Here is a 17,965-nt window from a genome sequence, read left to right as displayed (position 1 = left end):
CGAGATGATAGCAAAGGCATCACGACCATTCACTGAAGGCCAGTTTGTAAAAGAGTGTATGCTACAGGCGTGTGAAATTATCTGCCCCGAGAAAAGAAACTCTTCGAAGGCATAAGATTGTCTGTGAACACAGTTGCAAGCAGGATCACTTAGGCAGCGACAAATGTTCAACAGCAACTGATTGCCGCTGCAAAAGACTTTGTAGCATATTCCATTGCACTGGACGAGTCTACTGGTGTAACAGACACCGCATACTGTGCCGTATTCATTCGTGGGGTCGACGAAAACTTGAACATTGTTGAAGAGCTATTGGACTTACTAGCCATGAAAGGAACGACGACTGGACGCGACGTGTTTCAAGAACTGGTAGCTTGTATTGACAGGTGTGTGGGCTACCGTGGGAAAAACTTATTGCAGTGGCTACGGACGGTGCACCAGCAATGTGTTCAGAGAAGGTTGGTGTTGTTGGATTAATGGTAGAGAAACGGAATCAGCTCAGCTTGGCAGGACCTTTTGCAGCCATACACTGAATTCTGCATCAAGAAGCACTCTGTGGCAAAAGTCTACAAATGAAGAACGTGATGGATGTTGTCGTGAAGACGGTGAACTTCATACGTGCACGGAGTCTCAACCACAGACAATTTATGTCATTTCTAAATGATTCAGAAACGGAATACAGTGAGTTGCTTTATCATACGGAAGTCAGATGGTTGAGTCGTGGAAAAGTGCTGCAGAGATTGTTTACACTGAGACGGGAAATAGCATTGTTCATTACAATGAAAGTCTTAGACATACCTCAGCTGAGTGACCCAATGTTTTGTCGGATCTTGCTTTTCTTACTGACATCACGCAACATCTCAATGCACTCAATTCACAACTACAGGGCACAAAGCAGCTGATTACCGTGATGTTTGACCGCATCAAATCATTCAGATGCAAGCTGATTTTGTTGGCCTCACAGCTGCAGATGGGGCAGTCAGTGATTGGGTCATCAGATACGTGGAGCAATGCAAGAAAAATTCTAGCCTTAAAAATATTCAAGCCTTTTTAGTCTTATTACTAAGTAGTTATGCTCCGCCCATTTACCCTTCTACCAACCCCTTTCTTTCGGGATGACCACGCCTATAAAGTAATGGATTCCATCCATGAAACTCCTGCACATTAAAATTTTACATTTTTATAATCGCAAAAAAAAAAAGTAAATAAATAGAAATGTTGTTTTTTTCTTTAAATGTCCGCTGTTATCTCTTTTGATTACCAAAGTAGTGAGTCAGCCCAATATAAATCCGCCGAATAATTTCATGGGCTGTCAACACTGGATAAAATAAACCCAGCAAAACCTAAATCGTTTCTGTGTTGTTGTTTTAACTTCTAATGTTCTTATTTAAGCCACGTTCCATGTTTGTATATAGGTTAGGTATTTCAGTGCTGACCTTTGACCCCGTTTTCGTCAAACGTACCCTACGTTTTGTGATCACGCGACTCAGAGACATACAAAGTTATAATGCTAGATAGTGTGGTAAGGATCTTCTCAGCTTGTCTGGTCGTCTTGTCTCAGAGCCATGTCTTTTGTGGTCGGTCACTTCAACACTTTCCGGTGCACCAGGACGTACTTGCTGAGGATGTTGGCCAGGAGAAGGCAAACGACCTGAAAAGATTCCACGTCAAGAGCTTCAAATCTAGGAGGAGGCATAGAAATTGGAGGGGGTGGGGAATGGAGGGGGCAAGTAGGAGGGAAGAGAGTGGAGGAAGTGTGAGGAATGGTAAAAGAGGAGAGTGTGGTAGAAGAGTGGTGAGGAAGTGTGGCTGAAAGAGGGGGAAGTCAAGTGTAAGAAAAGGATAAAGGGGGGGGGAGTGGTGGAGAGAGTCCCTAGTCAGTGGGTGTGCGTAAAGGAGACAACTCACTTAAAATAAGACTTGGTGTGTGTGTGTGTGTGTGTGTTTATGGATATAACAAAGTAATTTTTATTGTTTCGTTTTGTAATTTTGTCTAATAAGCTAAATACAATTAAATTTTAATTTCCACGATAAGCGATGCAAATTTGCACTTAACAAAATTGATATAGAAATAACATTTATTCTACATACAAGACAATGCCCCCCCCCCCCCGACCCAATTTTTTAACATTTTTTTTTTATTTTTTTTATAAGATTACGCAATGATATTTTTATATTTGCTAGATGAGTTGCGTACTGACACTTTAAATAGTTATTTAATGAAAATGGAAATGATAAATCAGTAAGTCATCAGTTAATCTGTAAGGGTTCAGGCATTTTTTTTTTGTTGTTGAAAATAGAATAATTTGATAAATAATGAAACAGTAAGTAAAGTAGAGTAGAACATATAAGAGTGATGTTAAAAAAATACTTCTATAGATTGATATGACTCTCTAGCCAGGCCTATCGGCAAACACTGCACACAACAACTCAAGAACTTGACAACACGGGCTTTCATGTCTAATACGTTAACAGACACATACTTTACAATTGGTCTCACTCAATATCTAACTGGAATCGCTGGACTCAACTTGTGCTGGGATCCAGGGCCGGTCTTAGGCCAATGATACCTATGCGGCCGCAGTATGCCCCGTATTTTCATAGGCCCCGCGCGAATTGTAGGTGTAAATTATAAAATTAAACCACCTTAACTTAATTTTAAAGGGTTACTGGAATTCTCCTGAAATTGCAGATTATACGAAAAAGTGATGAAAATCTCCTGAAATTATTAAAATCTTCTCAAAAATCGTGCAAATCTCCTTAAAAACACACAAAATTGTCATTTCGGGGTGTCAGTCAATATCAAAAACGTCAATCCTACTCGCGATTAAAAAAAAGCAGCATTGTCAGCTTTCATTTAATAAAAATGTAATAATAAGACGAATTTAAACCAAAACAAGAAATTCAAATACTTAATATACTTAAATAGTCACTGGCATACAAATATAGATCTAAAATCAAAAACAATATTTTGCTAGTCGATAGTAAATCTAAAAGGCAGATCTGAATGTTTATCTGCTTTTTGTTGGAAAACTACGATCTACTGCAGATGGCTCGTAAAGTTAATTTGATAGTAATTTTGTACTTTGTAAAGAATGAATAAAATGCAAAGACGAATTTAGTTTCGAATACAAAATCGTAATGTTCGCCTATTATCCTTATCCCAACCCAGAATAGGCCCCGCACAATCCGTTTCGCATAGGGCCCCGCAATCTGTAGGACCGGCCCTGCTGGGATCTGTCTCGTCTTGAACTCGGCTGATCTCAACTGTCCCGGACTGGCCTCACTATGGGCTTGATTGGACTGCCTTGTTTTGCTGAACTGTTCTGGACTGAGTCGCCTGCCTCTGACCTATTCGTTCTTTTTGTTGGGTCTCTTTTGAAAAAAAAATAGAAACGCCAGTTCTATCTACACAATCCCATGACCAGACCACTGGTGATATTCACCTGTAGAATTCATATGGGCACTTTCTTTTAGGTCTTTCCCTTGACACAGTTGACCGCTAGGAACACACTGGGCTGTGCCACATGTATCAGCTGATTGTACACACAACTACAACCATCCGCATCGCACTACAGTTATAACAAAAATCTACACGATTAAAGCACAGGAAGTGACAAAATATTGAGTTTTTTTGTGCCAGGGTATTACCGGATGTCTATCACGGTGTCTTGTTTATTTGATTATCATCAAGGTGTTTTATCTGAACATTATCTGGTACCTATCAAGGTGTCTTGTCTTGCTTGTCTAGTTTACCTATACATTATCTAGTGACTACCACTGTTTCTTGTTAGCCTTTTAAAACTGTCAGGTAGGGTTGAGAAACTAAGTAAGAACTTCCTTTCACCACCATGATTGAACAAAGTGTTTTTGTCTGGAAGAGGTCCAAGTGAATGTCTTATGTTTCACACTACTATTTCCAGAGATTCGAACTATTCGGTCTAGAAACGAGGCCGAAGTTGGAGCACACCGGGGATCCATTTTATTTCTCTATTTCACACTAACCTGCGGAACTCGCCATTTTTCAAACGGTCCCTTAAGAAGCGGAGTGTGGATTGTAGACATAGAAGTGGGAGCTCTCTTTACAACCCCGCCCCCCCCCAGTGCGATGGAAATGCTCTCCCCCCCCCCCCCCTTAGACACCCCAACGGCAGTCTTATCTGCTACCCATAAATCGTTTTGGAGGCGCGGTGAGCGGGTAAAACGCTTGGCTTCCGAACCGGGGTCCCCGGTTCGAATCCTGGTGGAGAGACTGGGATTTTTAATTTCGGGATCTTATGGGCGCCTGATTCCACTCAGCTTTAATGGGTACTTGACAATAGCGGGGCCCTATGCGAAATGGATTGCGCGGGGCCTAATTTGGGTAGTGATAAGGATAATAAGTGAAAATTAAGATTGTGTATTAACAAATAAAGTCGTCTTTGCATTGTATTTATACTTTACTAAGTACAAAATCACTGTCAAATTAACTTTACGAGCCATCCACAGTAGATAGTAGTTTTCCACAAAAAGCTGATTAACATTCAGATCTGTATTTTAGATTTACTATCGACTAGCAAAATATCGCTTTTGTTGTTTTTTTTAAGAGGTCGAGATAGATTTAGATCTATATTTGTATGTCAGTGACTATTGAAGTAAATAAGGTATTTCAACGTCTTGTTTTGGTTAAAATTCGGCTTATTATTACATTTTTATTGATTGAAAGCTGACATTGCCGTTTTTTTTTAATCGCGAGTAGGATTGGCGTTTTCCATAATGAATGACACCCCGAAATGACAATTTTGTCTGTTTTAAGATTTGCATGAGTTTTCAAAACATTTTAATAATTTCAGGAGATTATCATGATTTTTTCTTATATTTTATAATTTCAGGAGAATTCCAGGAACCCTTTCATGATAAGTTAAAATAGTTTAATTTAATAATTTACACCTAGAATTCGCATCGCGCGGGGCCTATGAAAGTGCGGGGCCCACTGCGGCCGCATAGGTTGCAGTGGCCTAAGACCGGCCCTGCATGACACCCACCTTAACCGCGGACCACAGAAACAGGTGATCTTTACATCATCTGCCCTATAGATCGCTTGCCTTACTGTGTTTTTAAGCTGCCTCATAGACTTCAGTGATATTTGTTCATCTTGCTTCATTATTTATTTTACTACTGACTTACATATATCGTTACCCCTCCCCACTTTATGGCAGGGTACCTGCTCGGGGGTCATCTGTTGTCTAGCACATTGTCTTGATAACCTAAACTATTAAACTCTCTTGGATACCTGGAAAAGATAAGAGAATAACAACACAGGTCCGATTAGCACGTAACAAACTCACCTCCACGGCACATATTGAAAACGCCAAAGACGCAATGATGATGACATTATTCTTAAAGATCCTCATGATAGACACAATACACCCGTCTGTGTGGATAACAGAATTCATGTAGTCTTCCTGTCAGAATAGAAATGCGGATGGAATGAATCCGACATGGGGCTCGTTGCCAGCGAAGAAAGGAGACAAAGGCATTTTGGCCTTATGCTTTTACTGACCTTTTCGCTTCTGATACCAAAACCACAATGTTCGTCTCTGGATTTGATGCAGCATGAACTAGGCACACCACATCGGGAGGGGGGCGCAGAAATGTTGCAGTTGTAATATCTGTTGGCATCCCAGTCAGAGTAGCTGGAGCCCCCACAGCAGGAAAACTGAGAAATATATCAATGAGTGAACTTATACTTCGAAAACAAAAATCCAATATGTTTTAATGCAACTTATCATTAACACAAAGGATTATAAAAGTAAATATAAAAATCTATTGTTTTTTTTTTAAAGGAAACCTCAGAATTTGCGCTATTCAAATTTAGCTTTATCATCATAGGAATCCTTGGGCCTCTTTTCTTTGCCTCTTTTGTGGGCTATTATTTATTTATAAATTAGTGCTTGGTCAACTATGCATGCAATAACTACACTGGATAAAATAAAGAACTAAAAAGTTTGTTAGCTATAAGACGGACTTTTTAAAATAATATTTGGTTATGTATTTTTACATAAAATTAGTGCTTTGTAAAAATAACATTTGTATAAAAATAGTGATAATTTAAAATAATAAACACAATAAATATATTATATTGTCATATAAAGTTGAACAGTTATTACAGGGTGATCAAGTTAGTGTTTTTAACAAAATTCCCCCTATTACCTCCCTTTGCAAATAATCGAGTGCTATGTCCCTTTGTTCGTCCAGGTCTCTCTCGTAATTGGTCACCGCCACTTTAAGTACTCCCAACATTTTGAGCTGGATGTCATCCATCAGGAAGAAGATGACCGCTGCCAGGACCAGCTGCAGCACGAAGACTGTGATGACCAGTACCATGAACTGGGCATCAAAAAAGAAACAAAAGATAAACTGTATCTACGTCAGTCGCTCTGAAGGTTAATCACATTTGCATTATTAAACCATGGCTGTGGACATATCACTTGTGGACAAAGACGATTGTAAATAGTTCTTATTTTAAACATATTGTGAGCTCAAAGGTTTTATGAATAAAATGTTTGGTCAAATTACAAGACTGTTTGGCATTGATTTACATGTTTTGGGGTGTTCCTTCACAATTAAAGATAATTACATCCTGGCCCATACCTCCCTTAGGACGCTGGGAGATGGTGACGGACAGGCTTCGAACCCGGAACCTTAGAGACAATAGACTAGATCGCATACCACACCACCAGGCAGCCATCTCCTTTGTTTTTGAATAGAGCCATTTGGACGAAATTTTCTTTAAATGAAATTTAAGGGTTCTTTGAATTGGTTCTCAGGGAGGTCGAGACGACAGTCCAGAGCGCATACCACAGAACCAGGTAACCATCCATTTGTAAACAAAAGTTACATCAACTGTTAGAAATGTCAGGACTCGCTATATGCGTATACCAAGGTCCGATTCAAAATAGAATATCTTTTCAATGTTGATTGGATGTAACAGATGGTATTGTCTTCCCAATGCTGGACTAGATAGCTGAACATTAGACAGGTGAACATTAGACAGGTGAACATTAGACAGTTGAACATTTGACAGGTGAACATTGGACAGGTGAACATTGGACAGGTGAACATTAGACAGGTGAACATCAGACAGGTGAATATTAGACAGGTGAACATTAGACAGGTGAACATTAGACAGGTGAACATTAGACAGGTGAACATTAGACAGGTGAACATCAGACAGGTGAACATTAGACAGGTGAACATTAGACAGGTGAACATTAGACAGGTGAACATTAGACAGATGAACATCAGACAGGTGAACATTAGACAGGTGAACATCAGACAGGTGAACATTAGACAGGTGAACATCAGACAGGTGAACATCAGACAGGTGAACATTAGACAGGTGAACATCAGACAGGTGAACATTAGACAGGTGAACATTAGACAGGTGAACATCAGACAAGTGAACATTAGACAGGTGAACATTCTTCTTGGAAATAGCACAGCTTCTCCATAACATTCTTGTCTTATGATACGCATTGTAACATCTAATGATCTTAATTTTATAAGGGAAATTATTTAATCTAGTTAGAAACAGGTCTCCGAAATAAGAAAACAAAACAAAAACAAAAAGAAAACCAGTGACTTGGCAGAATTTAAGTCATTGGTTAATATGCATGACTAAATGCATGACGCGTAGGACGTAATCATCTTCTTTTTTTTTAAAGTAACGTCTGTAAAATATAAGATAAGAAAAAGATAAGAAGAAATAAAACGAAAATTAAAACTCTATGTCCATATTAGAAGGTCTTCGAGGCTTGCAAAGACCTTCCTTTAGGGAACAGTACCAGGAAAAAGAAGAAGAGGCAGACAGAGAAGGCATTTGGAAAATAACATCAAAGAATTGACGGGTCTGTCATTGAAGGATTACTATCCTAGGCATAAGACAGAGAGGAATGGAGAAAGACGGTGGACAAATCGTGTGTGGTGCCCCAACGGTCCAACAGACCAAGGGGAAGGGGAAAGTCTAGACTGATTTCTACTAAGACGGTGCCCTAATGTTCCTGAATGTCCATTTGTCTATTTCTTTAGCAAATTTAATCGGGAATTTCCATTGATGTGTGTTTAAGATATGGGCCTCCAGACCAAGTGTAAATTGAAGGTTATATTTTAAAACTCATAACGGTTAAACCAGAGTCTTCCCTGTATGGCCAATTAGCTATTAATTCTTTTCCCTAGGATATACATAAACTATTAAATTTCTAGGAAAATCTTTAGAGCCGTTTTTGAGACCCCCATGAAGAATTAGCAAGCTGATAAGAGGAACTGTAAAACTAAGATGTGACTGTCTTGACGAAACGTGTTAGTCCTTTTTAGTTCCTCTTTCAGACCATCCTATCTATGGGGCAGATGATGTAAAGATCATCTGTTTCTGTGGCCCACGGTTAACGAGGGTGTCATGTGGTCAGCACAACGACCAACCGCCTTTACCAAGATAATATCTATGTCGTAATTTTTTATTACTTTAATTTAAGTAGTCGTAATGGTAAAGAAAGTGTGACTGATTGTTCCTTTTCTTTTTAATTCAGTAGTTCAATAATGTCTATGTTGTCAAGTTACTTTTGTATTGCTAAAAACACAACTGTCTGTAATTACTGTAAATACTTAGCAATTAATGTTTTATAACTGGTATGTTCTAGATAACATTTGCTATGATGTTGATTCTTTTTTTTTTGTGCATTGAACTGGCGAAATGGAAAGAAAGTCTTACCACTCGAAGACAGATGATGTTCAGTCTCAGCGCCCCTGCACAGCCGAACACCCCCACCGCCAGCATGACGACGCCTGTGCCAATAAGCAGCCAGCTAGGCTCCGTCAGCAGCGACTCAAAAAGAGCAAGTCCCGAGCTGTTGACCAGGGCCCAGGTGCCCAGCCCTATCATCGTCACGCCAGCTGACTGTGGATGTTAATTATAAATATCAGTGAAGCTCCAGGGCATGTATAAGTATTGGCATGCATGGAGGGAGGTGGTTAGGTACTCAGAGTATGGAAGAGGAGTCTGGGTTTTCAGTATGTGGATGGAGGGGGTAGGAATCAGGGGCGGACTGGGTATCAAAATCGGCCCGGGCATTACAATATAAACCGGCCCCAAAATGTCATGTCATATATTTTCGGTGTTTGTGGGCGATTTTAAACCTCTCCGCAATTTATATATACAAGAAAACGTGTTCGGGCCTTTGTGTCTTGCTGCTGTCACTTTTTTTTTTAAAGTTGTCTGCATTTAATTTTTTTTTCTTTGGTCGCGACCAGACTCGCCCATTTGGTACCGGCCCACCGGGCATTTGCCAGTTTGCCCATATAGCCAGTCCGCCCCTGGTAGGAATATGAAGTGCCCCCTCTTGGGCTCGGCCTTCAGCCTCGCAATGGGTCACTACGTTGGCTTAAGGTATTGTGACCCAAGAACAAACGGATGTGATTAAATGATCATCTAGTGGACAGAGGCTTCCGGACAACGGGGGTCATTGGAGAGCCAATCTTTCATCCTGGCCACTGGATAAAATCCTTTCTCGGGTCAAAGGTTTATAATAGGGATTTATCTCGAACCTATTTGGACACCTCGACGAGGTAGGTAGCTGAAGGTTCGGAGGGCGAACAATGAAAATGTGGAGATGTTGGTTGTTTTCTCCGAGTTCTTTCTTCTTCTTCTTCCTTGTTCTCATTGTTATGTTGGAGTGTTCAGATGACTAGACCAATATAATGAGATGAACTATTGGAGTGTTCAGATGACTAGACCAATATAATGAGATGAACTGTTGGAGTGTTCAGATGACTAGACCAATATAATGAGATGAACTATTGGAGTGTTCAGATGACTAGACCAATATAATGAGATGAACTGTTGGAGTGTTCAGATGACTAGACCAATATAATGAGATAAACTGTTGGAGTGTTCAGATGACTAGACCAATATAATGAGATAAACTGTTGGAGTGTTGAGATGACTAGACCAATATAATGAGATAAACTGTTGGAGTGTTCAGATGACTAGACCAATATAATGAGATACACTGTTGGAGTGTTCAGATGACTAGACCAATATAATGAGATAAACTGTTGAAGTGTTCAGATGACTAGACCAATATAATGAGATGAACTGTTGGAGCGTTCAGATGACTAGACCAATATAATGAGATAAACTGTTGGAGTGTTCAGATGACTAGACCAATATAATGAGATAAACTGTTGGAGTGTTCAGATGACTAGACCAATATAATGAGATGAACTGTTGGAGCGTTCAGATGACTAGACCAATATAATGAGATGAACTGTTGGAGCGTTTAGATGACTAGACCAATATAATGAGATGAACTGTTGGAGCGTTCAGATGACTAGACCAATATAATGAGATAAACTGTTGGAGTGTTCAGATGACTAGGCCAATATAATGAGATAAACTGTTGGAGTGTTCAGATGACTAGACCAATATAATGAGATGAACTGTTGGAGCGTTCAGATGACTAGACCAATATAATGTGATGAACTGTTGGAGCGTTCAGATGACTAGACCAATATAATGAGATGAACTGTTGGAGCGTTCAGATGACTAGACCAATATAATGAGATGAACTGTTGGAGCGTTCAGATGACTATACCAATATATGAGATGAACTGCGCAGTGGTTTTTCAAATCAGGGAGCTCTCCATATAGTTTTTCTTTCTATTGGAGGTTTTGGGGCCTCTTGGTAAACAGGAGTAGGGCTTACATTCTGAGAGTACTTAAAGGGAAACTCCGATGGTTTTTCAAATTAAAGTTATTGACATATTTAAATTCTGCGTAAAAAATTGTAACAGTAAACTTTTTACCATTATTTTTTATATTTAAATGCTTAGAAACATTTATATTTAATAAATCAGTACATTCTTGACATCCTAAAAAAAAAGGGGGGTTTCTTTAACATATTTTTCGGTTAGGCATACGTCACTTATACTGAAAGCGAATCTAGATTCGATCTAATACTAACCAATTTTTCAGTGGCTTTTGGCTTAGTACCGTGACAGCCTTGTCCATAGCTATGGTACAGTTATAATTATATATAGATCTAAAAGCATTAGGATAACCAACTCGAGAAAATAGTAACATTGTCATCTACACCCCTCCCTTTCCCCAAAAAGTAAATAGATCGTGTGTCTGATTCTAACAAACTGGTCAGTGCAAGGCTACACTGTGCTACGTGTAGTCGATCATGACAAGACAACCGAGCGATAGTGTTTGTTGAGTGGTCAAGCGAGAAAATACACACTGGCCTGGCTAGTCAAGCATGTAGATAGGGCTGGGCACCTGGGCCCTGGTCAACAGCTCGGGCCTAGCCCTTTTTGAGACGCTGCTGACGAAGGTGTGTCTTAACTCTTTCTCTTCTAACTGACGATACCAACGTTGATTCCATCAGAATGTGGTAAATAATTACGGAGAGAAAGAGTTAAACAAGGTCTGACAAAACCTATACAAATTAATCACATCAGAGGTGTATCTTAAACAAGGTCTGACAAAACCTATACAAATTAATCACATCAGAGGTGTATCTTAAACAAGGTCTGACAAAACCTATACAAATTAATCACATCAGAGGTGTATCTTAAACAAGGTCTGACAAAACCTATACAAATTAATCACATCAGAGGTGTATCTTAAACAAGGTCTGACAAAACCTATACAAATTAATCACATCAGAGGTGTATCTTAAACAAGGTCTGACAAAACCTATACAAATTAATCACATCAGAGGTGTATCTTAAACAAGGTCTGACAAAACCTATACAAATTAATCACATCAGAGGTGTATCTTAAACAAGGTCTGACAAAACCTATACAAATTAATCACATCAGAGGTGTATCTTAAACAAGGTCTGACAAAACCTATACAAATTAATCACATCAGAGGTGTATCTTAAACAAGGTCTGACAAAACCTATACAAATTAATCACATCAGAGGTGTATCTTAAACAAGGTCTGACAAAACCTATACAAATTAATCACATCAGAGGTGTATCTTAAACAAGGTCTGACAAAACCTATACAAATTAATCACATCAGAGGTGTATCTTAAACAAGGTCTGACAAAACCTATACAAATTAATCACATCAGAGGTGTATCTTAAACAAGGTCTGACAAAACCTATACAAATTAATCACATCAGATGGATACACTCCAACACGGTTAAAAAAATTATACAAATTAATCACTTCAAAGGTGTATCTTCAACAAGGTCCCACAAAATCAATACAAATCAATCATATTAGAGATTTATCCGCAGAATATAATAATATATAAGTAAATATCAATCACGTCAAAGGTGTATATTTAACAAGGTCCGACAAAATCAATACAAATCATTCATGTCAGAGGTGTATCTTTAACAATGTCCTCCCAAATCAATCACGTCAGAGGCGTATCTTAAGCAAGCTCTTACCCAGACTAAAAAGTTCAGCACGAACAGCGTGTAGCGACACCAGGGGAAGCAGGTGCAGCAAGGGCGCTCACTCTCTCTCCCGATGAACGACGTCTGCCCGTCGTCGTAGGCCATGATGACGTCATGTCCGGAGATGGTAGGCAGCCTGTCGTCATCATCCATGATAACCTTAAAAGGAAAAAAAAACTTCAATGTAAAACAAACTTTGTTACTTTTTACATATAAAAAAACTGCCTGTGGATGTTTCCTTGTATAGAGCATTGTTAAATGTTTGTTTGAATACAATTTCTTGACTCTTTTTAAGTTTGTTTGTTAGAGTCAATAAGGTCACCTAATCCCTCAAAAGGTCTAAGAGAAGTAAAGTCATGACTGCATTTTGATAAATATGAACACAATAAGTCACGTGATAACTCTGTCTAACAGGTACATTTTATATGCTATTTCCTCATGTAAAAGAATTGACAGTGTTTTGGGTTTTTGACCAGTGGCGTAGCAGGTAGCAGTGGTGTAGCAGGTAGAGGTGGATGGCTGCCTGGTCGTGTGGTTTACGCACTGGATTGTCGTTCGGATTTATCGATGGTTGAGGGTTCAAATCCTGCCCGCTCCCATCCTCCGTCGTCCTGAGGGAGGTTTGGACTTTGGACTAGGAAGTAAACTATCTTCAACTCTGAAGGAACATCCGAAGCATGTAAAACATGTAGTAAAGGTGGCGTGGCAGGTGGCAGTGACGTAACAAGTAGAAGTGTCATAGTCGGTAGCAGTGACGTGGCAAGTAGCAGTGTCGTTGCAAGTAACAGTGGCGTAGCAGGTTACCTATCGACCACCTGCGCCCTGTGTTATGAAGTATGTTTCTAGGATGATGGTGAAAAGTTAGCCATTGCTTGGTGGCTATGCAGTGTGAATGATTAAATATGAGCAGATCGGTCGTTGTGCGTATGTTACGCCAATGGCCCGTCGTACAGATTCTAGAATAATCTCTAGAGCTTTGAAAAAGTAAAGACGTATTTTTTTGTGGTGAGCTAGATTTTGTTTAAAATACTATTTTCTGTTATTACGACTACATTGATTTCATTTAATCTCAAGTGGACTTTGTCTATATTGTAATAAAAGTTATATTAAGTGTTTAAAGTTTTTTAAAGTTTGTTCAAGTTCTTTCAAGTTCTACAATTTAAACTATAAAACGCCTGCATCGGTTTAGTTGTATTAGCAGTATAGTGTTATAAGTAAAAAAAATGTTATGTTTGTTTGTAAAATGTTTGACATGTTTCGGATTTTCCTTCAGAGTTGAAGATAATTACTTCATAGTCCAAGTTTACTTCCTAGTCCAAACCTCCCGCAGGACGATGGGGGGATGGGAGCGGGCAGGGTTTGAGCCCGGGACCATCGATAAATCTGAACGACAGTCCAGCGTGCAAACCGCACGACCAGGCAGCCATCCAAGTCAACGACCGATCTACGTCACCCTGACCCTCCTCGTTGAAACTAAAAAATTGAATGTGACAAAAAAATAAAGTCCCTCTGTATGTACCGTCCTTTACAGAGAAGGACATAACAGAGAAGGACATAACAGAGATGGACATAACAGAGAAGGACATAACAAAGAAGGACATAACAGAGAAGGACATAACAAAGAAGGACATAACAGAGAAGGACATAACAAAGAAGGATATAACAGAGAAGGACATAACAAAGAAGGATATAACAGAGAAGGACATAACAAAGAAGGATATAACAGAGAAGGACATAACAGAGAAGGACATAACAAAGAAGGACATAACAAAGAAGGACATAACAGAGAAGGACATAACAGAGAAGGACATAACAGAGAAGGACATAACAGAGAAGGACATAACAAAGAAGGATATAACAGAGAAGGACATAACAGAGAAGGACATAACAGAGAAGGACATTACAGAGAAGGACATAACAGAGAAGGACATAACAATTAATGGAACACTTTTTGAGAGTAGTGGTGTCTTTAACCCTTAAAACGCGTGTGGAAGTTAAGCCTCTAAACATCAGAATTGTAATTCCATTTCGTATGCACTCATTGTAAAACAGCTCGGCACCTTATGGGCTAAAGATACTCTCAACATTAGGCCTATAAATGAATTTTCTACATATTAAAGTGTGAGGTGTCCGTTCGATTTTTTATACACATCGTTTATCGTCAGGAAGGAGTTATCTATCAATGGACTTGTACATTGGACACAAGGGCGGGCTTGGTGTAAAAATCGACCCGGGCATTTCTATAAAAATGTCTATCCACAAATTGTATATCATTCAATTCTACTTCTACCTGTCCTCAAAATCATTATTCTAAGTTTGTTAATGTATCAACAACTGTACACATGCAAACAATGTTGCCCCATGTGCGATCCATCAGGGCTTCATCTGGGCCCCCTGACTAAGCCGTCACTAAGCCCAGACTCGCCCCTTAAGGGCCCCATTTGGACTTTCATTAATGCCCCCCAAAGGCTCAAGTATCTTTGGCCCTGTTGGGGCCCACAAGTCCTTCCTCTTAATGGTGCCACAAGGGTTTCACATGGGGATTTTCTGGGCCCCCTGACTGAGCCCAGACTCAGCCCTAAGGGCACAGGTTTGGGCCAATGTTCATCCCCCAGATGGGACCCATACGGTTAGTATGGGCTGGCCCAGTTGAGGCCCTTACTGGGCCAAAAATCTTTGCTATCAGGGATACACCTTTATAAGGAATACATGCATAATGTCGATTTTTAATCTCTAAGTGTGTAGGCCCTAAAAAGATGAGGCCTATTAGTAGCACTGTCTACATTATTTCGGAAAATATGTTAAGATTAAATTAGCTTTAAATTAACGCTGTATTTTTTTTTTAAACACGGCGTTCAGAGGGCCCCTTTTTACAAAAGAATATTATAAGATCTTATATAATTTAGTACGTTCTGTAGTGGCATTCATGAGGCCCTTTTGGTGGCCCAATCGGCCCGTTTGGGTACTGGCCCGCCGGGCATTGGCCCGAATGCCCATATAGCCAGGCCGCTACCGTAGGAGGTTCGAATCTAGGAAATACTTTTTTTTTTGTTCAATCTGATACTATAGAAAATGATAACGTTTATTTTATTTTTTTTCAATTCTTTCCTATTTTGGTATTTAATTATTTAAAAGTCTTTGGTTCCTAATTTGAGCATTGTTTTTTAATTACAAGTAACTGGAAATTAAAAAATTATAATTGCATTGCTAATAACGTTTAAGACTAATAGTGTCCGTACACTAAATTCAATTATAAATTCTTATAAGTAATGACGTCAGTATTGTAGCCTACGTCTTCTTCATTGAAGTAACGTCCATCTTTGAATAATACTATTGGTCCCGTTAAGTCATAGATTGGAGCGCAATAGACTAAGACTAAGACTAAGACTGTTTTATTGATCCATATGGAAATTTGTTGTGATTACAAGGACTCGTTTTCTCATATAAAGACAACACAACAGAAAAATACACATAAATACAACAGAAACAACATAAAGAGTTCATTCAGCGACTACACACAGGCATCTTGGTGCATTTCATGTTCTCTGATCAACGGGTGGCGTTGATATAGTCTGACCGAGTGAGGTACGAACGAGTTTTTGTACTGCACCGTTCTTGTTTTCATTGACAGCAGTCGCCCACTTCGCGACGACCTGACGTAGTTCTGATGGACCCTTTTGTGCCATGGTTGTTAGCTACTTTCTCTCTCTCTCTCTCTCTCTCTCTCTGTGCGTGTGTCTGTTTACAAATAGGAGTTCATAAGTTCACACAACTACTGGATCTACTCAGATGGATGTAAACGTCATAACGCTATTAATAGAACGATGACGTCACTTCAACAGCTGGTAGAAAAAGATAAACATTAAAATCCAGCCGTGTCTCTGCGTCACGTGACCGTGTGGAATGGTTGACTGATCAATATGTAGAAACTGTAGAAACGTTTATCTCAATCGGGGCCGGATTTAAGTATGTGGAAGCCCCTGCACAGTTCGAAACTTTTAATACAAATCCACTTTTTAATAACAATACTGATATACACAAACATGCCACATTTTAAAAGAAGGAAACAGAGTACTGTGTTTTTTGTTTTGTTTTTTTATGTAAAACTTTATATTAAAAAAAAAACCGCGGTTGTTTTGGACTTGCCTACCTGACATTAGCTGAATTCCCACCCTGACTTTGGAGTAACCTTGCATTGGATGCTTGACCCTCAGGATTCTATGAGTAATCCAATGGGGATTCGTTTTCCCTCCCGACGGTATCCTAATCCCCTCCATTAAACGGACGTTTCCACCTAGGCGCCAGGTTGAGACCACAGGAGCTAGAATCCTCGGCAAAGTGGACACAGGATATTCCTATATTTGCTGACGTCACAACCCCCAAATCTGACAACAGTTACAATAGTGTATCGTATTCATGTGCTTAACAAGGCAGAGGTGAGAGGTCAAAGGTCGTTGTTACACCAAAAGTTGTCTTTTTTAAATGTAATTTTGAAGTTCAATAAGCTTAAACAAAACTGGTAATATAAGGGAGGTAAACGTTAAAATCTGTATTGAAAACAATTTTATCTACACAGTGCCTGCTGCCAAAATATTTGCACCAAATAAATAATTTGAATTAAAATAGCAGACTGAACACATTTAAAAAAAAAAAAAAATTCAGTTCAGGCCCTACTTGGGAAAATATTTTTCCCCTCCAATCCAAGACCTCTTGCGAGACGGCGGGAGATGTCGGCTGGCAGTGGACAGGATTCGAACTCGGAATCATCATTACAACTGGCTGCAGCACATACAACAAACCAAGACATCTTTTTTTTTTTTTAAAGAATCTTAAATAAAGATGGTCAGACGACTAGTTGGGCCCTGGGACCCGTAAGGCCACTGACCACAGGTGACTAACGAGGACATTATTGGCTAAACGTAATATAAGAATGAAAGGTATCATTACACTCACCAAAATGTCAGCCCTAGTTGACCAGGTGTCCAGCAAGAAATGCTGACGTCATTCATAAAGTACGCATCTCCTCTGTCAACTTTTATACCAGCTGGAAAATCCAAGTGTATTTGTGGCTCAGGGAAATACCTTGGATCGATACTAGGATTAGATCAAACCTTTGTCTGTCTCTCTCTGTCTCTCTCTCTCTGTCTCTATCTGTCGCTTGTTATCTTTATTTCTCATTCATTCTCTCTCTCCCATCGTGCCATATTAATGTTGTTACTCATCGAACATTTCTCTGTCAGTCTGTCTGTCTCTTTCTCTCTGTCCGTCTGTGTGTCTCTCTTTTTCTCCCTGTCTGTCTCTCCCTTTCTCTATGTCTGTCTCTCTCTATCTGTGTTTCTTTCTCTCTCCCTGTCTCTCTCTTTGTCTGACTCTCTACGCTTCTCTCTATGTCTCTATTCCTGTGTGTCTCTCTCTCTATGTCTCTCTCTATGTCTCTCTCTTTGTCTGACTCTCTATGTCTCTCTCCCTGTCTCTCTCTTTGTCTGACTCTCTATGTCTCTCTCTGTCTCT

The 17,965-nt window shown here is 39.5% G+C and overlaps 1 protein-coding gene across 1 annotated transcript; it reads right to left on the bottom strand.

Annotated features, from left to right (window-relative positions):
- Positions 1-947: 947 nt before the first annotated feature.
- Positions 948-17,520, bottom strand: LOC129927010 (tetraspanin-33-like). The gene is made up of 7 exons (XM_056034162.1): positions 17,408-17,520; positions 12,446-12,613; positions 8,747-8,932; positions 6,190-6,366; positions 5,540-5,695; positions 5,325-5,441; positions 948-1,648 (listed from the first exon to the last, which is right to left on the bottom strand). Exons 2-7 carry the CDS (start codon positions 12,605-12,607, stop codon positions 1,580-1,582), a joined length of 867 nt encoding a protein of 288 aa, XP_055890137.1. The 5' UTR covers positions 12,608-12,613; positions 17,408-17,520; the 3' UTR covers positions 948-1,579.
- Between the last annotated feature and the right edge of the window lie 445 nt (positions 17,521-17,965).

Source organism: Biomphalaria glabrata, chromosome 6 (genome assembly GCF_947242115.1).
Source record: "Biomphalaria glabrata chromosome 6, xgBioGlab47.1, whole genome shotgun sequence".
Classification (NCBI taxonomy): Eukaryota; Metazoa; Mollusca; class Gastropoda; family Planorbidae; genus Biomphalaria; species Biomphalaria glabrata.
Note: the sequence above shows the minus strand (reverse complement) of the source record. Positions and strands in the feature narration are given on the sequence as shown.